The sequence below is a fragment of the Lucilia cuprina genome, chromosome 4 (assembly GCF_022045245.1).
Source record: "Lucilia cuprina isolate Lc7/37 chromosome 4, ASM2204524v1, whole genome shotgun sequence".
NCBI classification, from domain to species: Eukaryota; Metazoa; Arthropoda; class Insecta; order Diptera; family Calliphoridae; genus Lucilia; species Lucilia cuprina.
In genome coordinates, this window is record NC_060952.1 from 18336748 (window position 1) to 18360500 (window position 23753).

General features: G+C 26.0%; 2 protein-coding genes across 5 annotated transcripts in view; both read left to right on the plus strand.

The window, feature by feature from the left end:
* LOC111676122 (transcription factor kayak) overlaps positions 1–18108 on the plus strand; it is a 72629-nt gene extending 54521 nt beyond the window's left edge. For all 3 annotated transcript variants that reach the window (XM_023437015.2, XM_046950192.1, XM_046950193.1), the window contains exons 2-3: positions 15835–16249; positions 16332–18108. In XM_023437015.2, coding sequence (XP_023292783.2) covers positions 15835–16249; positions 16332–17518 — 1602 coding nt within the window. In that variant the 3' untranslated portion in view covers positions 17519–18108. The remainder of the gene's footprint in view (positions 1–15834; positions 16250–16331) is intronic.
* Positions 18109–21526: 3418 nt separating this feature from the next.
* On the plus strand, positions 21527–23505 carry LOC111676104 (D-beta-hydroxybutyrate dehydrogenase, mitochondrial). Of its 2 annotated transcripts, none has more exons than XM_023436996.2 (4): positions 21527–21808; positions 22342–22738; positions 22823–23184; positions 23243–23505. In XM_023436996.2, exons 1-4 carry the CDS (start codon positions 21705–21707, stop codon positions 23385–23387), a joined length of 1008 nt encoding a protein of 335 aa, XP_023292764.2. In that variant the 5' UTR covers positions 21527–21704; the 3' UTR covers positions 23388–23505. The 2 variants fall into 2 exon arrangements, with proteins under 2 accessions (XP_023292764.2, XP_046806244.1); XM_046950288.1 differs by having other exon boundaries at positions 21700–21826.
* The last annotated feature ends 248 nt before the right edge of the window (positions 23506–23753 follow it).

A 23753-nucleotide genomic window follows, 5' to 3' on the forward strand; every position in this document is an offset into this window, starting at 1 on the left:
ATAACTTGCTTCAAAATTACAATAAACAACAAAATTCGACATTGTGTTTTAAGAATCGATCCATAATTGACCCTATCCACTGTATATGTTCTCCTCATTTAATGACATTAACTGCTATATTTGGCTTAAATTTACTAATATAGCTATAGAATTCGTCATAACCTACTTTTATAACATCTCAAATCATTCTCTCAAATTCTGTTGATATTCGACATAACAAGTGTTATTTAATTTTTATGTTGATATTCGACATAACACAAGTGTTATTGAAACCAAATCTTTGTAAAACTTATGGAGCATTGGGTATAAGTGGTGCCATGTGTACTACTTTAAACGAAGCTCTGCTAGATATTTCATCCATTGAAACATATTTAAAATATGAGGCGGCTCTTACAACCGAACGGCTCCTTACTTTAGGCAAACTGGCCAAAAGCGGTTATAGGTCACATCATCAATGTATACTAAACACATTGGAAGGTTATATACAATCATCGGACTTGCATGATCTCATACCAGACATAGAATATGTCGGACACTTTGAAACACTTATCCCAGATAGAATGGATTGGTCAAACGAAAACTAAAGCAAATACCAGTAGGAATACGTTGTTACATGGATGGGGATACAGAAATATACCACCGTTTATCTAATCATAACACAAGCTTCCAGGCAAAAATCCGAGCGGAATGTGTAAATTGGATTACAATAAATATGGTGCACACAGACAATTAGGGTCGTATTGGATTGTAAGAAAGCTTTAACTGAATACTTTCCCTAAGGTAAGGTTTACATTACAACAGTCCTGATTGTGGCCTAGGTATATTACTTCGGATCTGATGTACTATACATCCTCCTATCAACCAACCTACCTAAGAAGCATCGGTCCTATTGACGCCTATTGAATTTAAAGAAAATCAATATAAATTATTTTATAAAAAATTTATGATATGAAAACTAATTGTAATTAATAGAGCTTCAATTACAATAACATCAAATATAATTATAAATTTACTAATAACGCCCGATCCTAGAAGTAAAACGAATTTTTTAAAATTTGTTATTTCTTTTATTTTTTTAACAATTTAACATTTATTTTAGATTTGCTATAATTTTTACAAATTGCATAGCACAAATCGAAAATTTTTAAAAAATTCTGCAGACCTTGTTGGAAATCAGAAATAATAATAATGCCAATAACACAATAATATAGCTTGACTGACAAACTTGGCCATAAATTAAACAAACAATAATACATTAAACCGATTAACAAAGGAAAGAAACACAAAAAAAACGTCAAAGAAAATACTTCAAAACGCAGTAATGCATATTCACAGACACATGCGCATACATATACATACATTAAAGAAATGACTTTTCAAAGCATTTTTTTTCCTTTCTGCTTTTATTTGACAACGGTCATAAATTATATTTGATTCAAAGGATAGTATGAACATAAAAAAAGAAGGAATCTCTTGATTTAAGACAAAACAAAAAGCTTGTTTTACCACCTTATTAATCAAATTAAGGCAGCTTGGATTTGAGGGAGTGTTTCCATTAAGTATATGAATATAGTTTGGGCATGATTGTGGTTGAAAATTAAATTAAAATTTTTTTGCAACATTTATTTGTTTTCTATATAACTTAAAGTTTTGAATAACTTCAAAAAAGAAGATTAAAATGCAACGCACTCAGAGTTTTTTTATTGTTACATTTGAACATTTTTTGTATATAAATTTTTTAAAAATAATAAGAAACATTTTTTGCAATACATAGTTTAATAATTTTTAATTAAAATATTTACCACATTTATTTAATACTTAATTGGCTTAAAGTTGCCACATGAATAACATTTGACGACATTGTTATAAAGCAGAGATGCCAGAGAGTAAAAATGCCTAATAAGTCCTTAATAAAACTAATTAGTAATTAATGAATTATAAATCGATTTGATGATTAATTTCTTATTAATATTTTATATCAAACATCTGCATATTCTCGACATGGTATTCTCAACATGGCATCCCTAGCATATACATACATACAACCTTATTTGTATTTATTATCATTTTTATTTAAAGTTTAACCCATAAGGTCAATTAAAACTAAATGCCGTAAAAGTAATGTTTCCAAAAGCAACAAGTGTCTAATGACTTTAGGAATGACGTATTTAACAATATGAATCTGTTGTCTTTTTTATACAAAAAAAAAAATAAAAAATAATGATAATGATAATAAGAAGACAATATTACTAAAAATAGCTGGAAAAGAACTATAGAGTAAACAATAGATTAGTTTTCTAGAGATTAAAATAAATAAAAACAAATAATTTGAACATGAAAAAGCTCCAAATAGAATCCCCTAACGAAGTTACTTCCGATATAAGGGGAATTTTAACAATTTCATATCTGAAAAAATATTTAAGTAGGTACAAAGATCTCTTTGTTAAAATCAAACTTTAGATTTTACACTCACAGGGTTGGGAGTAGAGAACTATACAAGAAAGCTGTTAATAATTTTCTATATTATTGAAATATTTTATAGAAAATTTGAGAGAAATTTTCTTATTTTAGTAAATTTGAGAGATATTTTGTCATTCCGTTTGTAACAAAACGAAGTATTGACCATAGACTCGCAAAAGTATATATATTCTGTGTCCTAAAACGATCTTGCCATGCCCGCCTGTCTGTCTGTATGTCAGTTAAAAACACAATAGAGTCCGAATGGAAAGGGCAAGAGGGTTAAAATTGTACACAATTATTATAGGTAAGGTTTATTTGAAATTTAAAATTGTTTATGGATCGGTCCATAATTGACCCTACTCCTTATATAAAGTTTCTTTCAGAAAATTACTTTAACGCTTATTACTGGCTAAACAAAAGAAAAGCGATGAAATTCTACGTAAGAAAGTTTAATACGACCCAAATTCTCAGTAGCAAATTTTATAAGAATCGGTCCTTAATTGTCTCTACTCTGCATTTAAAGTCCACTTTAGAAAATTAATTTAACGTCCCTTACTTGATAAAAATACGAAAATAACGATGAAATTTGACATAAGAACGTTTCTCTGAGGATCGGTACATAATTGACCCTGTCCCCATACATATAAGCTTATTCCAAATATAATCTCCGACTTAGAATATAACAGTATTTCTGGTTTTTGTTAAAAATTTTAAAATATTTTTCTTTTTATACAGAATTTACAAGAAATTTTCTATTATCAGATAATTTTTTACTTATGGAGAACTATCAAGATATTTTTTAGAGAAATTTGCTTTTTTTAATAGAAATTTTCTATTAAGAGATAATTTTTGAAAAAAAATATCTCTTTAAAGGGAACTTTCAAGATATTTTCTTTTTAGTAAATTTTCGAGAAATTTTCTTTTTATAGAAAATGTTATTACACTAGGACTAAAACTCCCAGCTCTGCTGCACGCATACAATAAAATCTACTTAAAAATGTATTTTATGCAGTCCTCTGTACTCGCACGTACACTCACAGAAATTCAACAACTGACGTGTTGTGCTATTTTTAAAAACTTGAGTTTTTTTATTTCAATTTAATTTCGTTTGAATATTGTGTCGTTTTTATAAGTACATGCTGTTGCTGTTCTTGTTTTTGTTATAATTTCAAAAATTGTTGTTGCTGTTTAAATATTTTTAGTTTGTCACATTAACAGCAATAACAACCACGACGTTTGATGACGCAATTGATTTATTTTGCTTTTTCAACTACAACAATTTGTGATAGCACGAATTTCAAAATTTAAATGAAATAGTAAAAAAAATGTGCAAATTTTGCTTTTGTTTGTTTTTTGTTGATAAATAGAATGTAATTAATTATAAAGTATTTAAAGAATATACTATTTAAGCAATAGTAAAATAGTTTACAGGCTCCGGTTGATTCTTAGGTTAGCACACATTCATCATAATTAAATAATTACTTTTTATTTAAAACATATACATTATTAATAAATAATGTAAATAATTTTTATTAAACTAACTACATGTCAATCATAGTCGTTAAAAAATCTTCAAGTTCATTATATGACTGCCTCCCTGTATATTTCTATAATGCGAACACTTGAAATGTTCAGTGTCAATTTAAAATTCTAAATTTATTTTTTGTTTAATAAATAACATACAATCAAATTGTCTTTATTTTTTAGCAAAAAAAAATGTAACCGGCCAATTTACAAAAATTAAATCTGTAATTGTTTTGAAAAAAATAGTAAACTTAAATTGAAACAATTTAAATTTGACAAGTTCAAGTTTAAATTAAACAAAAAACATATTTAATTTAATGTTTTAACTTTATTTTTAATATCTTTGTTGTTTTTGCTGTTGCAATTTAACAACATCTGTTGAAAATTCTTTTGCATTAACATTTTTACAGGTTTTTGCTGCAATTGTAAATTAACAATTGTTGTAAGTTGCTTTTAATGCGCAACAAAGTTGTTTTTGGTTTATTTATTTATTTTTTTTTTTTTAATTTTCAATTTCAACATTATTTTATATTTTGCCTCAGCTATTTCAAAAACATTTTCCTTGAATAACAATATAATTAAAACTCATTTTAAATTAACAACAATGGCAATAATTAAGTGTTAATTTGTTATTGAAATCGAACAAAGAAAATCATTGTTTATAAAAAAGGCTTAATTTTTATTTTAAAATCGTTTTTATGTCAAATTCAGATATTTAATTATAATATTTACTTAAATTTTAAGAAATTTTTCTTTATGTTCTAGAGTGTTCTGTTTATTAATTTTTTAATTAAACATTGACTATAGACTACACTAAACTATAGACTATAGCCTAGACTAGACTTTACCATAGACATGAATATAGACAAGTTTTTATTACGGACTAGACTAAACTATAGACTAGACTGTGGACTATACTATAGACTAGACTATAGACTAGACTATAGACTAGACTATAGACTATAGATTAGACTATAGAAAAGACTATAGACTAAACTACAGACTAGATTATAGACTAAACTATAGACTAGACTATAGACTATACTATAGACTAGACTATATACTAGACTTTAGACTAGACTACAGACTATACTATAGACTATACAATAGACTAGACTACAGACTAGGCTTGAGACAAGTCTAAACTATAGAATACACTAGCCTATAGACTAGACTATAGACAAATCTGTAAACTAGACTATAAACAAGAATGTAGACTAGCCTACAGAATTAACTTAAAACTAAAATATATAAACTAGACTATAGACTAGAGAATAGAGTAGACTATAGATTAGATTATAAATTAGAATATAGATTAGACTATAGATTGGACTATAGACTTGACTAATCTATAGACTTGACTAATCTATAGATCAGACTATAGAATAGACTATAGAATAGACTATAGAATAGACTATAGAATAGACTATAGACTAGACTATAGACTAGACTATAGACAAGACTATAAACTAGACTGTAGACTAGACTGTAGAATATACTATGGACTATACTAGACTTGAGACTTGACTATAGACTAGACTTAAGACAAGACTAGACTATAAACTAGACTGTAGACTAGACTTTACACTATACTATAGACTATACTAGACTTGAGACTAGACTATAGACTAGACTGTAGACTAGACTATAGACTAGACTGTAGACTATATACTACACTATAGGCTATAGAATGGACTATTAACTAGACTAGACGAGACTTAAGACTACATTTTGGACTAGACTAGACTGTAGAATAGACTATAGATTACAAATTAACATACAGACCAGACTATAGACTAGACCAAGAATATACAATAGACTTTTCAAATACTTAATAACCATTTTAATTGCGTCCTTACATTTAAATGTGTTACTCTAATATATTTGACTTAATTAATTAAACAAATTTCTTCATCATGATTAATACAAACTATTTTTTTAAAATTTATAAATGTATAATTTTTTATTTCTATTTTCGAAATTTGTGTATGATATTTAAATGAAAAAAAAATCAACTTTCGAACAGATGTTTAATATTTTTTCACACAAAAAAACTTGCATAAATGCCAAAAACTAAAAGCCAAACATATTTCAAATGTTTAAAATATTTATAACAATAATTATAGTGTTTTTATTCTAGATGTGTTTGGTTTATTTGAAGAGCGTAATCGCTATAAAATGACATAATTATTTGATATTAAAAATCCCCAGACAGTTTACACTTTACGAAACACTTTCAATTTTTGAATACTCAAATACTTATGTCTTATAGTCTTAGCTTCAATAAGGGTTATGTGTCATTTCTGAACTTTTTCCTATAATACAATTTGACGGATTATTTTTTTTTTTTTAAGATTGGACCGTTTTTATTTTCGACAAATTAAAAAATCCAAAAAGTTTTCAAAATGAAATTAAACTAGCATTTTATGGTTTTTGTTGCAAAAACTGTAATGTGTATTTTTTAAATAGTTTTATATTAGATTATCAGAGTTTCTTTTTTTAGGGATTTAAAATTAAAGTCAAATATGGAACTAAAATTGTACTTTTATATTTTTCAATAGTTTTTGTTAACGTCCCACAGTGGTTTAATATTTTATTATGGTTGCAGCAATTAAATTTTTATTTTTAATGTATTTAACATATAAATATTAATTACAAACAAAAAATTCACAGCGATGACTATAAAAAATATGTGATAAAATTGCGTTTCTTAAAAAAATAAACAATAAATAAATACATACTACAAAACAAAAGTACAGTTGAGAAAACAAATTTTATTTTACAACAAATATAAACAACAACAACCTTTTTTAAAATGCCGCCTTTTATTGAAAGCTTAAATGTGCAAAAAAAAAATGCGAAAAAAAATATATTCTATATATTTAACGACCCACTTAATTTTGTAGTAATTTTGTTTTTTGTTTAACAATATAATTAGCAAAGAACACTAACAAAAGTAAAGGAAAAAATTTCTTAAAAATATATTTTATAAACATTTTTCAAAACGTATACAAACTTGTCATGTTTAGCGTTTATCAAAGGTTTTCATTTGTTTATTTTTTTTATTTAATTTCTCACTGTATTCTTAAACACCTGTTATTTTTTATTATGAATTATTTTCATTATGGCAGATTTCTTGAAAATCTTAAAAAAAATTCTTTTAATTCGTTAGAACCAAATAAAATAAAAACAATATGTTTGATACGTTTGTTCCCTCGCTGTTCATGTTAAAAAGATTAAGGAAATTTTAATGATAAACCATCAACATTTAAAATAAATTTTAGAAAAATCATACACAAACACATAAAGAATAAAATTTAAAACAATACAATTTATAAATACGTTAAACACGAGAATAAAATTGGCAAGAATTTGAAAACGGAAAATACTATAAAAAAAGGAAAAGATAAAGAAATCATGAACAAGAAGAAAAAAACTGTTTATCTAAAAATATATACAAAAATAGCGAAAGAAAAAGGAAGAATCGAAAAACTATTTTAAATGAAATTGTTGGAGTTAAGACGAATTCATAGGTGTCCTATAAAGCGAATAAGATCGTAAAATTTTAGTAATATTTAATATTGTTGCAATTAATTTCAGAAAAAATAGTATTTAGTATTGTCTAGTCTCGTCTATAGTCTAGTCTATATATTATACTATACACTATACTAGTCTATAATCTAGTCTAATCTGTAGTCTTGTCTGTAGTCTAGTGTATAATTTAGTGTAGACTTTAGTCTAGTCTTTAGTCTAAACTTTAGTCTACAATCCAGTATATAGTCTAGTCTATAGTCTAGTCCTTGAAAATTTATGGTTGGGGTCAAGCCAGTCTATAGTCCAGTATAAAGTGTAGTCATAGTCTATTTTATAGTCTAGTCTGCAGTTTAGTGTATAGTCTAGTCTATAGTCTACTCTATAGTCTGGTCTATAATCTAGTATGCACTTCAGATTAGACTATAAACAACACCATACATTAGACTATATACTAGACTATACACGAGACTATAGACTAGAATATATACCAAACTTTAGTCTATAGTCTAGTATATAGTATATTCTATAGTCTATTCTATAGTCTAGTCGATAGTCATGTCTATAGTCTAGTCTATACTCTAGTCTATATTCTAGTCTATACTCTAGTCTATATTCTAGTCCATAGTCTAGTCTATAGTCTAGACTAAAGTTTAGTCTTTACTGTAGTCTATTGTCTATAGTCTAGACTAAAGTTTAGTCTTTAATGTAGTCTATAACCTAGTCTTTAGTCTAGTCCATAGTCTCGTGTATAGTCTAGTATATAGTCTAGTGTATGGTTATGTTTATAGTCTAGTCTGAAGCATAGTCTATAGCCTAGTGTATAGTCTAGTCTGAAGTCTAGTCAATAAAAAAAAAACTTATTTATTTCAACAATATATTGTAGGGCTCCTTAAAAAAATACAAAAATTTCGCACAGGGACTAAAAAAGAGAGTAAAAGATAATCGGTTTTTCGAAAACACAAGTGCATAAATGAGAACACATTGTGAGAACTAGAAATAACAGAGAATAGAAAATAAAATGTCACATTTTCCGTCCATATTAATCAAAATAGTAAATTTATAATGAATTCAACAGAATTATAATTTTATTAATTAAAATTTTACATAAATGTATGTTTGTTTTGTTCTTAAAATGTGTAGGCAGCAAATTTTATTCATTTTTTTTCTTTTTCAAAAAAATATATATTTAAAAAAAATGTTCTCTTGAGTTTAGAACAAAAAAAAACGAATTTTATTTTAATTATAACAAAATACAAGCAACCAAATACAGAATCTTGTGTGTGGACGACGACTACTATGGATATGATAGATAAATAAATAGATGCTGCTGGCTGATGTATCTGCTACGACTACTAGTCAATGATCATGTAGATATTTTGAATTTTCAATTTTGCACAGAATTTATAAAAAAAAATACAAAAAAAAAGAACGAAACGAAATCTCAAACTAAAAGAAAATTTTTTCTTGTGAGTGTAATTTAGTCACAAACGAGTAACGAGCCACTGCGGTAATATTTAACGGGTGTTAGAAAAAATCATTTTTTTAAACGAAATATAAAAAATAACGAAAACGAAAAATATTTTTTATAGAAAAGAAAAATTTTGAAAAATACCCGTCTTAAAAAAAAGAAAACCGAAAAAAAATTACAGGCGGTGGATCTGTTTTTAAAGCATTAAAAAAATAAAAATTTCAAACAAAATATAACAAAATTATAACGAATATAATAACGATTTATAATAAAATAATATATAAATGTAATAAAATTTAAATATCATCATAACCTCATAACCACGACATTACGAAATTCACCAAAAAGAAAGGAAAACAATATCAAGAGATTTGAAAAAAGAGAGAGCGAGAGAGCTAATTAGCGATTTAAAGCTTTTTCAACAAATTGTGGTGGTTCAGCGTGGGATTTGTTTGAAAATTTGTTAATAGAGTTTCATTAACTATTACAAATAAAATATAATTAATTAAAAATTCTTTATATTATATAACAATTTCAATTGTTTTACAATTTAATTAAATAAAAAAAAAACGAATAAAACGACACCTTGATTGAAAAGCTCTCATAATTGAGTTTTTTTTCCAAATAAACAACGACATTTAAAAAACAGAGAGAGAAAAAAGAGTAGACTCAATAAATAAATATAAAAATCGTTTTGAAAAAATACACAAAATAATAACGACAAAACACGTGAAACAATTATAAATATTAAAAAAAAGAATATACAAATATTAATTATTTTAATATAAACAATTAAAATTTCAAATTTATTTAATTAAAACAAATTTTAAATAATAAAATATAAAATTTATTAAACTATTGTAAAACCTATTTCTTTAAAAAGTTTAGAATTATTATTTTTTTTTACAAATTTAATAAGAAAAAATACATTTTAAAATTTGTTATCTTTATTTATCAATTATTTGAAAATTTAATTTTTTTATTGAATTGCTTTTAATTTCGTAATAAAATTCAATTAATTTCAACTTTTTATCAGTTAATTTCTGATTCCTATCAGACAATTGTTGTCTTTTACAAATTAAATTTTATGTTTCTCATGTTTTTAAATCATAATATTTTGGAGTTGTAAATTTATCAATTGCGTTTAAATAAATTTTTTAAAATTAGTTAAAGCAATTTAAACATTTTAATATTTTAAGTGTAAATAAACATTTGTTATTTGGTTTTATTTAAAAAAAATAACTGTAAATTTCGTATTTCTGTAATTTATCTATAGTATAAAAACTTTATAAACTTTTAAATTTAATTAAATATAAAATTTTACTTATTTCTTGTTGCTTTTTGTCTTAAATGTTTAATATTTTTAATTACTTGTTAAACTTGTTGAATAAACTTTACATACAAATTTAGAAAAAAAGAAAACATAATAAAAAACATTTAATTGTGTTTTTTAAATAAAATTATTAATAACAATAAGCTTTAAATAATAATAATATATTATGATCACGTGGGTTTTGAAAACTTTAGACTTGGTCGAAGGCGACCAAATTTCGAAGAGTTTCAAAACTAAACCACAATTTCAAGTAACAAAAGTGTTCACAAATCACAACAAACTGCTAATATTAAAACCACCTGAAAAAGACTGTCAAAATATTTGATAAATGAAATTTAAATAACGATTTATGAAAAAACGACAACATTTTTCTACAAAACGATTTAAACGAACACTCTTAATAACGAACATTTTTTAAATTGAAAAAATAACTTAAACCAAATAAAAAACGAATTCAGCTAATAAAAAAGTGCCATTAAACAATAATAATTAAATTATTAAACGAATTTGAAAAAGAGATTGTATATAAATATAATTTATAATAATAATTGAAATATTTAAAAAGTTTTTGTTTAAAAGTTAATTCTAAAACAAAAGATTTATTAAGATATTTTTAACACAATACAAAGATTTTTAAATTATTACAAAAAAAATTTTGTCTGACTGTTTTTTGTAATTTCTTAAGTTATTAGTTTTAAAAACAAACAAGAAAATTGTAATCAAAATATACAGCTTAAGCTAAAAATCTTTTCCAAGAAAAGTTTATAGTTATTTCTTTTTTTTTAATTATTTATTAAATAGTTATTAATTTTATACAAAACATAAGACATACAAGTTAAATAACAAATTAACTAAAAGACGCTAAATATTTTATAAAAATTTTAAATAATTAGTTAAAAATATTGTTTACTAAACTAGTCATTTATTTATATATTAAAAAAACACTATTATCCGCCCTTTATTTTTTAATAAACTAAAAACATAAGCTTTAAAATTAGTTAAAAATTGTTATCATAGTTTTTTAAGTATTGTGTTTTAATAAAAATTAAGCTATATGAAAAATTTAAATATAAAACAATACCACCAAGCGTATCATCCCTATGAAATACCAGCAAACAACACGCATCATCAACATCATCAGCAACAGCAAACACAATTACAACATCCTACAACTTGTTTAAATCCCTATAATACTGCAGTAGCAACAACAACAACACCCACTAACCAAAGATTTAATAATGCCTATAATTTACCAACAACAGCCAGCAACACAAATTTAGTTGGTTGTAAAACTTTACCAACCTCTATTAACAATCATATAAATAATCAACAACAACAACAACAAACTCTAACAACAACACCTCCACCACCTACGCTTGGCGGTTATTTGGCAAATCAACAACAGCTACGTTTGCAACAACAACAGCAGCAATTGCAACAAAATTTTAATCAACATTTACCAACAACACCACAACAAATCAATATGTTAAGTTTAAATCAAACAAACACTTTTAATTATAATATTCATTTCAATGCCAACAACAACCACAACAATACCAGTCACAATCTTAATATAAGTAATAATAACAACAACAATACCAAATATAACAACCACAATAATAGTGCTCTCTCTCGTCCACAAAGACCAAACTCTCTAAATATCTCAACAATGGCTTCATTAGCTACACCTTCTTGTTCTTCTGCTCCTTACTCTTTCTCTTCTACGGCTCCGTTGAGTAATAATCATCATCATCATCATTTGACTTCCACTTGTCATTCGGCACCAACAACAGGTGTCTATAATTTTTCAACTCCAAATAATTTTTATAACAATCAACGTGAAAATTTATTTAATTTTCATCAACAACATCAACAGCAGCAGCATCATCAACAACAGCAGCAACATTCACTGCATCATAATAACAATAATTATAATACAATACAACAACATCAACAAAATTATAATAATTATCAAACTAATCAACAGCAGCAACAGCAATTGCAACAATTTCAATTATTACAACAACAATTAAAACAGCAACAACAATTACATATAAATAATAACAATAATAATACTAATAGTAATAGTAACAATGGTAATTTAACCACGCCTGCTGTTTCATCATCTGCCGCTTTACAGTGCAGTAGTAGTGCTACTATTTCTAGCTCTACTCCCAGCACTAGTAGTTCAAATAACGCTGTACCTATTACTACTAGTGCTACCGCTGCTGCTGTGAATTCAAATAGCGATCAAATGAATAATAATAATAATAATTGCGACAAACTTACTATGGATGCCTGTGAAATTGCCAATTTCCTTGCCAATGAGCTATTTATGCAACAGGTATAAAATTTAGTTTATTTTTCGATTTTTTTTACCAAATCTTTGATGATTCACACAGTAAATAAAATGGAAAAAAAAGAGATTGCTGCCTTTGCTTATAGCTTATATTAACTTAATTTTTAGTAGCAAGATTTCGAATTTATTTCTCTTAGAATTATCCTCTATAACTTAAAGTATTATTATGTTTTGTTTTTTATTCCTAAAAACTATTCGTGTTTTATTTAAACTATGATGCAATTTCGATTTTTTCTAAATTTTTTTATCTTTTTCTTAACATAATTTTAAAATTTATGTGCAATTTAAATCAAAAGTTATACGTACAGTAGGGTGTTCGGTGAACTATTTTTTTTTTGTATGAATACCTCTCAAATGATACGCATTAACTCTTTCTTTACTTTATATTTAAGAATTTGATGTCACTACATGCTAAAAAGGATAATATCCTACGATTTCCTTCAAAAACACTTTTTTCATTTTTCATCAAAAATGATCAATACACGTCATATCCATAAAAAGTCCAGCGGTTTAGTTTTGTGCGTAAAGGTTTAATGTACTAAATACGGTAAAGCCGAAGGTCCACACTACGCGTCAAAGCATTACGTGCTTTTCACACCTTTCATTCTATACTTTAAGTTGTATGTTTTTTATTTTTTCATTATTAAACTAATTTTAATTTATTAAAATTAATAAACACGATTTAAATTAAGAATAAAAAATGTCAAAATCAGTTGACATGTTCGTGTGCCGCTTTGGGACAGTTATAAAAGTAGATCTTCTTAAAGCATTCTACGCGTCAAGACATTTTACACTTTTGTACTTGTAACTTTCAGCATATAAGTACAATCAGTCTACAGACAGACGTGCAGAATTCGAAAAGCTTAAATGAAATGAATTATACCGAGATCAGGATTTAGAATCGCAATGATCATTTAAACAAAACTATTTTTTTATAATTTTCGTATTCAGTATATTAATAACCATCGATTGAGAGGTATTCCTATATAAGATTCTTAAAAAGTTTTGGTCATCGGGACACTCTACTTATCAAATAGGTACACATGTATGTGTGTATGTATTTGATTGTTTTTTCCAAATTTGAAATAAAACAACAAATGTTAAACACACAATTTTCTTTGCAGACCTTTTGGCTCTACTCCGCGCAATTAATATTTTTTGTTTGATTTTTTAAAATTTATTTTTTTAATATTAACTTATATATGTACATGTGCATATGTATGTATTTATGTATATATATTTTTTTGATATGTACCTGCAATTTATAATAGAAAACTTGTCACATTCAAATCTTTAATGGGTCACACCTACACGTGAGATAAATATTATTTTGTTACGTATACAGCAATGAAATCATTAGATTAAATGATTTGTAGAAAATATAATAAGGAAGAAGGGGAAAGTGTGTGAAAATAAAAGTGAGTGCTAATGAGGCTAATATATGTATTAAAACAAAGAACTGTTTTAAAAATTGTTGCTTAAAAAATTATTATTACTGTTTTCTTTTCCTTTCAATATTCCTTTTTACCGCCTTTTTTCAGTCATAAATTAAAAAATGAAAACTAAAAGTAGATAGAAATACAAGTACTTATGTACTTGATAGTTTATTTACATTTAAATTGTTTATAATATTATAATTTTCTATTGTTTGTGTCAGTGTAGTTGTAAGCATATAACCCAGCAAAAATATTTAAAAGAAAATTTTAAATTTTCATTAAATTCATTTTGAAAACTAAAGTTTGACATTAGTTCCAAATATAGATAGATATTTATGAACAAACTTTTTTGTTTGCTGGGTTCTTGTGTTTTCTTGCCATTTAACTAATTTCTTTAAATTTATTTATTTTCATTGTTATTTTTTCTTAAGAAAAATAAAAAAAAAATACAATGAAAAATACAAAACAAAAAGAAATAAAATTCGCGCACACGTTGTAGATGTTTTATTTTTAAAGATGAACTCGTTCAACAACAAATACATTCAGTTTTTATTTTGTTGTTATTTTTTTCTGTTTAATTTTGTAAATTATACAAAGAAACGATTTTAATTAATACTAATTAAACGCACTTGTTTGTGTGTGTGTGTTTATGTGTGTTTTTTTCCTATTTTCAATTAAATAAACAAAATTAGAAAAAATAGTTTTGTCACAAAAACTTAGAAACAAACATAGTTCCCCAAGAACTATACATTTGCCTCTAGTCAAGCCAATTTGAATTTTATATTTGAAAACTATTAAACAATTTTGTTTAAACGACCAAATTACAGCAAATAAACATTTTCACTAAAGCCTAACTAATCAATTATCTAAATGTCTTAACAAAATCGAAATTATTTCAATAAATTTAAAATAATTTTTAAAAACTCCTGAAATTTCCCAAAAAAAAACGCAGAAAATCATATTATTGGAAATTTATAAAGATCTAGGATTTTATATTAATATTTATAATATTAAAATTTCAAAAAGTTTTAAATATTATTCAAATCTAATATGTTAAACACAATCTATAATCAAGTATTTGTCTTTTTTAAACACAAAAATAAATCATAAAAACTCTAACGAAGTGTATTCCAATTAATTATACATACATTAAACAATGAAAAACAAATAAATCACAATTTTTTAGATAATTTTAATAACGTGAACCATATTTTTGTTCAGCAAGAAAAAAAACTTTGACGTTTTCATAATGATTCAAACGTGAGAAAATATTGCCTTTTTAAATTTAAGCAATTATTTTTAATTTATATAATTATTAGAAAGGTGTGGTGTCATTTTTAATACAATATTATTTCATTTTTCAAGTTGATTTTGAAATGCGGAATAATTTCAAACAAATTTAACTAACATTTTAATATTATACTCATAGAGTATATAATTAGAAGGTTAATGCATTCTTAACTTAAAGCAAAAATGAAAAACAAAACTTTACTAATGTTTTATCCTAAATTTAAAAACATAGTTTTTTCCAATTAATTCAAAATTTGCTCCAAAGTTTTAGCTTAACTTTCAAAACAACAAAAAGAAAACAACATCCCAAATAAATGTTGAAATATTTCACTTACATTTACACTTTTCTCTAGTAAAAACAGATGTAAAAAAAATAATAATAATTAAATCAAGAAATTAAATTAATTTTAAATTTAACTTTTCGTTACAGCTCGTTTCAATGGAATGCATGCAAACAGGTGTACCTACTTTGACCACACCCACCCTAACACCTACAACGCTCAAGAGTATAGAAGAATCGTTTATACAGTTAACTAGCGAGCCAATGAATGCACCATATCAGGCAGGATTTATACCACCACCATTGGGTTCTTATAATGCTACAACAACGAATAGCAATAGCAATAATAATAACAACAACAGTACATTAACAACAGTCGCAGCAACAGCAACATCTGTTGCTGGTATATCACCAAATGCAGCATTGAATAATGTCTATTTGGGTGATATTAGTGCTGGGGCCAGTTTGCCTGACTATGGAAATATGACAGAATCGGAAAATTCTCAGGGATCATGGACGGGTAATAATTTGAATGAAGAAAATTCTATGGCCACAACAGATAATTGTAAGTATTTACATACATACATATAAACTTTTTTAATTTCATGCTGAAAATACTTATTATGTTTTTTTTGTCTTTTTTACAGCAAGTGCCGCCACAGATACGATTTCATTTCAAAATGGTCTTAATGGTTTGGGTGTTAATAACCTCAATAATTCCAATTCTTCGACAACAAATGACTTTACCACTGTCAATTTGGCAGCCTTAGCTGTAGCGACAGCAGCTGCCAAAATCTCAAATTCTGGTAATAACAACAATAATACCTCATCAAGTGCCACTACAACATCAGCTACCCCTACTCGACGTGGTGGTGGACGTCGTCCAGCCACCAACAGCAATATGTCACCCGAAGAAGAGGAGAAAAGACGCATACGACGAGAGCGTAATAAATTGGCGGCCGCAAGATGTCGCAAGCGTAGAGTGGACCAAACTAATGAACTGACCGAAGAGGTGCAAATGTTGGAAAAGAAGCGTGAAGAGTTACAAAAACAAATCGAGTCATTGAATGGTACCAAACAGGATTTAGAATTTCTTTTAGAAGCACACCGTCCTACCTGTCAAAGAGTTGTGCCAACTGATATTTTATCCGTCAATACATTCGAAGGTCTGATGCCTTCAGCTACATCAACAGCCAATGATAATATTACTGGCGTCGATACCAGTTTGGCTACAACTGCTAGAAGTATTTCTCCTTTGGACTTAAAACCAGTATTGAATGATCAGCTATTAGCTCAAATTAAGGCTGAACCATTGGACACAGCGCTAGATTCAAATTCGTCCCTCGATCAAGATGGTCCGTCTTCGCCAAAAAGATTTATTCTATCCAACAATAACACCATGATACCACCGCCTTTACCAAACGTAGCCACACTGTCACCTTCTTTGGCGGCCGCCGCGGCTTCACTAAACACTCCCATTGTAACAACGGCTCCCGTTAGCTTTGGTTCCATGTACTCCAACAATCCATCACTTAGTGCTCCATTAACAAAACCAAATTCGAAACAACGTCCCAATTCATTGCCAACAGTACCACGAAATTTGGCTCAAACTATAGGCCTAAATGACAATGACAACAAGCCGCGCACAGACATCAATGGTGTAGCCATACAGACGCCATCGACGGGTATGTTCAACTTTGATTCTCTAATGGATGGTGGTACTGGTCTAACACCGGTTTCCGGCCCTCTAGTACCCACTTGTTCATCACAGAACAAGCATCCTTTGGAACTAGTGACACCCACAAGCGAACCCTCTAAGTTGGTAAGTTTATAACAATAAATGCATGAAGAGCGTCATCAACAGAGAATAAGAGCATAAAAACCTGAGAGATGAGGAGAGAGTGCAAACGAAGCTGGTCTTAAACAATTAATTTAAATGTAAACTATTAAGAGATAAATCAATGATGAATGAGTGAATAATTGAATTATTAAAAGATATAAAAAACTATGTACTTTTTAAAAGTATGTGTATTTTTTTAACAAAATATAAGGAAAATTTTACTACTATGAGTTTTAAAATTAAAAAAAAATAAAGAAATGTTTTTTATTTTAATTTTTATGTATGTACTATTATTAAGTAAATTTCCTAGATACTTTTAATTCAAATTTTATAAAAATTTTCTTAAATTTGTAATAATATAGTAAACACGAAATGGACACAAATCCAAGAAATCTTTAAAAAGTTTAAAAAACGTTTATTTAGTATTTAATTTTTTAACCTCTATCGAAAACAACAAAAAAAACAAAAAGCATTATCTAACAAGAACAATATCACTTTTTTATCACATCCAATATTTTTTACGCTGTATTATTATTTTTAATTATTTCGTAAAACATAAACAAACATATTTCTTAATTAAAATATTTATCTATTTTTGTTTTTTTTTTTTCTTTTATATAAAACACCAAAATCAAGTTTGTTACACAATGAAAATGATAATTGGCTTAAGTTTTAAATTTTGTTTGCTGTTATTATTGTTTCAATTTCCCTTTTTTTATTACATGTTCGTATACATATTTTTATTTTTTCTATGTGCAATTATTAAAAATTATTTATTAAATAAAAAAAACTAAATTAAACTATAAAAAACATCCAATATAAAACATGGTTTTAATTAATTAATAAATTTAAGAAATGAATAATAATTAAAAAAGCCAGGCGTTGTGATATTTATAAATAACATGTAAAAACTATATCAAATAATTTTTTAAAATCCACAATAATTTTGCTTTTTATAAAAAGTTTTTCTTTAAAAAATTGCCTTTTAAAATCTAAAATGAAGAAACAAAAAATTACTTTATTAAAAATCGTAAAAATCATTGATAATGACAGCCTTATATAATTTTTAATTATTCATATTAAAAAGATTTGTAAATATATTTTTGCTTACATCTAAAAATAAATATATTCATATATTGAAATTTGTGAAGCTTAATTAAAAAATATTAAAATATAAAAAAGCATGTAAAAACAAATCAACAAAGCAATTCTAACTCTGAAAATAAGTGGTAAAAATTTTAGCTTTACTCAACTGAACTAACATGATAAAAAAAATATTATAAATTAAAATGGATAGAATCATATTTTTTAAATGAAATTATATTTATAAAAAATAATATAATAAACAAAATAAAATAGAGTCCAAAAAAAACACAAGATATGTAAACAAATTTTTAAAGTGAAAAATGTTAAAATGATAATTAGCAATAATAACAGTTTTAAAACAAACACCAAATGATTTCAAAATGAAGAGAAACGATTTGAAAACAAAACACTAAAAAAACGACATAAACACACATGTAAACAATTTTATTTACTTTCGAATTTAAAGTAAGTACATAAAAATGAATTTATTACAAAAATATAATATTATTGCATTTTATTTACTTTTTTCATTTAAATTTAACGTAGTTTCATAATTCAATCTGGCAATGCCTTGTAATGTTTTCGTACTTTTGTCGTTGTTGGCAATACCATTTTTAAGGCAAAATTTAGCGCCATCTATTGAGCGATCGGTTTTTACTTTGGCAGGAAAAAGTTATGCAGCTCAATAGATGGCGCTATTACTACACTTCAACAGGGTTTCACATTTTTAAAATTCTTTTAAAATGCGGGATTTATAAAAACTGCTATAACTTGAAAACTATTCAACCAAATAAAATGAAATAAAATGCAAATTGTAGAGAAAGATTTAAGCTGTAAACTGATTTACATTTAATTACTACAAATGTTTTCTTTATATAAGCAATATCACATTTTATTTTTGTAATGAAAACTGTGGAGTTTTTTAAATCGTTACATGTTCCTCTTAAAGTATAATTCGCAGATTTTTTTAAATATAGAATATATATTCTATAAATAAATACATTATGTTTTTTTCAACTTTTGAAATTAATAATACAAACCAGATCTTTCAAATTAAAGAAATTTAATGTGCAGATTTTTAATGAAGTCTACATATTACATTGTGTATTGTATATTTGTTGCTTTCATTTAATAAAAAATCGTACGTACATACATACATTATTTGTATGTATAAGTTCCTTAGTGAGGAATCCTAATGAATAATAAAATAAATTCTATTTAATCCATTCTTAGAAAACAATAAGACTATTGTTTTTGTGTGATTGTGGCCGATAGTTCTTTCCTGGGAAAAAGTGTTCGGTTGATACTTCTGTCGCTTAGCCGAATATAAATCGAGACGTTTCGGAGCAAAGATATAATTCTCGTGGGAAAGAGGACTATTATTTCTTGGCGTAACATCTGTAAAAGCGTTTTCTGTAAAATCAATCATTCTCAACAATTCAAAATCAATTTTTTTGCGTAATAAGAAATACAGTTTCTTTGTTTCACTAAAAATGTTAGTTAGTTAGATAGTTAGTAAGTTAGTTAGTTAGTTAGTTAGTTAGTAGATAGATAGATAGATAGATAGATAGATAGATAGATAGATAGATAGATAGATAGATAGATAGATAGATAGATAGATAGATAGATAGATAGATAGATATAGATAGATAGATAGATAGATAGATAGATAGATAGATAGATAGATAGATAGATAGATAGATAGATAGATAGATAGATAGATAGTTAGTTAGTTAGTTAGTTAGTTAGTTAGTTAGTTAGTTAGTTAGTTAGTTAGTTAGTTAGTTAGTTAGTTAGTTAGTTAGTTAGTTAGTTAGTTAGTTAGTTAGTTAGTTAGTTAGTTAGTTAGTTAGTTAGTTAGTTAGTTAGTTAGTTAGTTAGTTAGTTAGTTAGTTAGTTAGTTAGTTAGTTAGTTAGTTAGTCAGTTAGTTAGTTAGCTAGTCAATTAGTATGTTTGATAGGAGGAATATAGGTGGAGGAAGAGGATAGGAGGAATAATCAAAACTTAATAATGTATGTTCAGTTTTATGAAAAAAACTATTCCTAATAAAATTTCTTTTAAGGGATTAATTTTTAATTAATTTAGCAATTATTAAGTGTTAGAAATTTTAATAAATTTTCTCAAAAAGACTTATTATTTTATTATCAACAAGAATCCACAATTATAAAAAATGTTCAAAATAATGAATAAACTAAACTTTTATATATGTATGAATGAAAATCTCCCACCATAATTCATGGGTCAAATACATTTAAATGCAGGCATACAAAGTAATTTATTTATATTCTGATACAATATACAACACACATGATAAGTTATAAACAAATAAATGTATATAAATACATACATAATTGCATTTTCATAGCATTTCACAAATAATATTTTGCAAAGACGAAATTGTAATTTGAGTGTTATTCATATTTCGGTTCCTCCCATCATTAACAGCGAATGAATTCCTATCTTAAATACCTACCATTTGTATGTAAATGTGCATATATATATACACATGTACGTATATATGGATGTATAAAAACCGGTAATTTTCTTCCAAAAAACATCCTCATGAATTAAACAAACAAATTATTCAATTGTAACGACTTTTACAACACTCTACTAATGGATAACATATTTTTTTTAAATTTTTTTTAATAAAACTATAAAATCTAATCTACACAAAGAGGTATTTTACGAAAAACTCATTGACAAACCCAATTTTAATTTCATTATAGCTCACAATATTTGTTCTTTAAATATGTACCAATTTTTAAAATTCAGTCATCGTTTATAAATTGTAATGTATTTAAAAAAAAAGAATAATAATAATAACAAAAACAACAACAAACAAAATAAATTCCATATTGTGCAACTCTAAACTCGTGTATTTCTTTTTTTACATTTCAGTCTGAAAGTTAAACGGACAACGATAACACACACGAAAAATTAAACCAAACATCTTAACAATAAGCAAGAAAATTCTAAAAAAAATATATATTAAAAATACGTTTTTTGAATACATAACAAAAATAATAAATTGGACATATTCAAGTTCAAGGGGCTTCGTAAATTATTAAGATAACATTAAATATAAACAAAATGTTTCGCCGTGTTGTAACAAGAACTTTAGGATTAGGTGGTAGACAATTGAAAGTCTCACCCAATAATGTGATTCTAATTACAGGCTGTGACTCCGGATTAGGGTATGTATGGTAAAAGGTGTAAGTCACATTTTTAATATTAAATGAAGAGAGAGATATAAAAACTTGAGTATTTTTCAATATTTATAATAGTTCCGATTACACTTTAAAAATTTCACCACCGGGCCTTCTATGAATCGTTCAAAATTGTTAAATAAATACGTTTTAATAAAAATATTGTATAATTGTTAAGGAAAATTTAAATTTTTAGTGAAATAATATAAGACATTTTTTTAAATACGATTTTTATTGAAAATGAGCAAAACCGGCATTTTTTTTCTTCAAAGATTAGTAAAAATTTAACAATTTAATTACTTAAATGTTTACTAAAGAATTACATTTTTCAGAAATATTTATCGTAAAAAAATAATTTTATAGTTTTTTTTAAGTAATTTTTTTGTTAAAAAATTATTTTAAAAGCATTGTTAGAATTCAACAATTTAAAACTGATTTTATAAAATATATTGTTATACATATGTATATAAATGATTTTGTAAAACATTTTATTTAAAAAATTGAGAAATTTTATTTCATAGCTTCTCGCTCGCCCTATACTGTCATGCCTTGAATATGACTGTAATTTCGGCGTGTCACAATGTCAACTCAGAAGGAGCGAAAATGCTACAGCATCTCAATGATCCAAAGCGTATGATAACAATCGAATTGGATTTACTTAAACCGGAAACTATAGAAAATACACAACAATGTCTTAGGGATGTTCTGGCGAATCACCATGATTATCAATTTACTGCTTTGGTTAACAATGCCGGTGTCATGTGTTTTGGAGAATTTGAATGGCAAACATGGTCGCAGATTGAAATGCAAATAAATGTTAATTTATTGGGTACCATGAGATTAACAAGAGAATTGATGCCATTGTTAAGAAAACATCAGGCACGTATTATAAATGTAACAAGTCATTGTGGTCTACAGGTGAGAAATTCTATGAATAAAACATTGTATTTTCTGTTATACATATAAATAATTAAAATTTTATTTAATTTTAAACTATTACAGGCTCTGCCATCTACCTCACCTTATGCTGCTTCGAAAGCAGGTTTAAGATTTTGGACCGATTCATTGCGCATTGAAATGCAATCGTATGGTGTAGAGGTGGTAAACTTTATACCTGGTTCCTTTGTAATGTCCAGTAATATATGTGCTAGACAACAAGATCATGCTAAGCTAATGTACAATAATTTTTCGTCAGAACAACGTGAATTTTATGGTGCCTACTTTAAACGTTTTAATGATTATCTGAATATAATTTCCGGTTTTAAACCGGCTAATAGTATGCATGATAAGGAGTTACTGGACAAATTTAAAGACGCTTTAACCAATACTCAGCCAAAGGCTATGTATATTCACGAACCTTGGCGGTAAATTTTCTAAGGAAAACATATATTATTGTATTTAATTAATAATTTTTTTCTTTAGCTACAAAATCTATCGTTTTTTATTTGCGATTTGTCCTACGCCTGTAGTCGATTGGTTATGTATTAAATTTTGTGCAATGCCAACTTATCAGCAAGTTGAACGGGATACAAAACATCATAGAAATAATAACATCAGGAATGATTAAATAAAAAGTGTGGTGTAATATTTTTATATAATGTATTTGCAATTGGTATAAATATTTAATAGTTTAGTTGTAAAATTAAATTAGTTTAATAAAATGATAAATAAAATAAGCAATCATTTATTACAAAAAACCTTTGTGTTTAAACCAAATTATATATTTAACCGAATGGATTTTAGTAAATTAATAATATGATATAAAGCAAGTATTCTCAGTCTTCTATAAAACTAAGAAAGAGCATTTTCTTTTTCAACATTAAAAATCAATGAAAACAAATTTTAATAAAAAATAAATCTTAGATTTTAAAATTTTATAGAAAAGACGTTATATTAAATACAACGCTTAATATGTATCCTTAAAATTGAAACT

Excerpts from the sequence above, each read along its gene's own strand:
- LOC111676104 (XM_023436996.2), top strand. The coding sequence starts at position 21,705 with ATGTTTCGCCGTGTTGTAACAAGAACTTTAGGATTAGGTGGTAGACAA. Across the intron at positions 21,809-22,341 it reads GGCTGTGACTCCGGATTAGG|CTTCTCGCTCGCCCTATACT; the intron begins GTATGTATGGTA and ends TTTATTTCATAG. Across the intron at positions 23,185-23,242 it reads TATATTCACGAACCTTGGCG|CTACAAAATCTATCGTTTTT; the intron begins GTAAATTTTCTA and ends TTTTTTCTTTAG.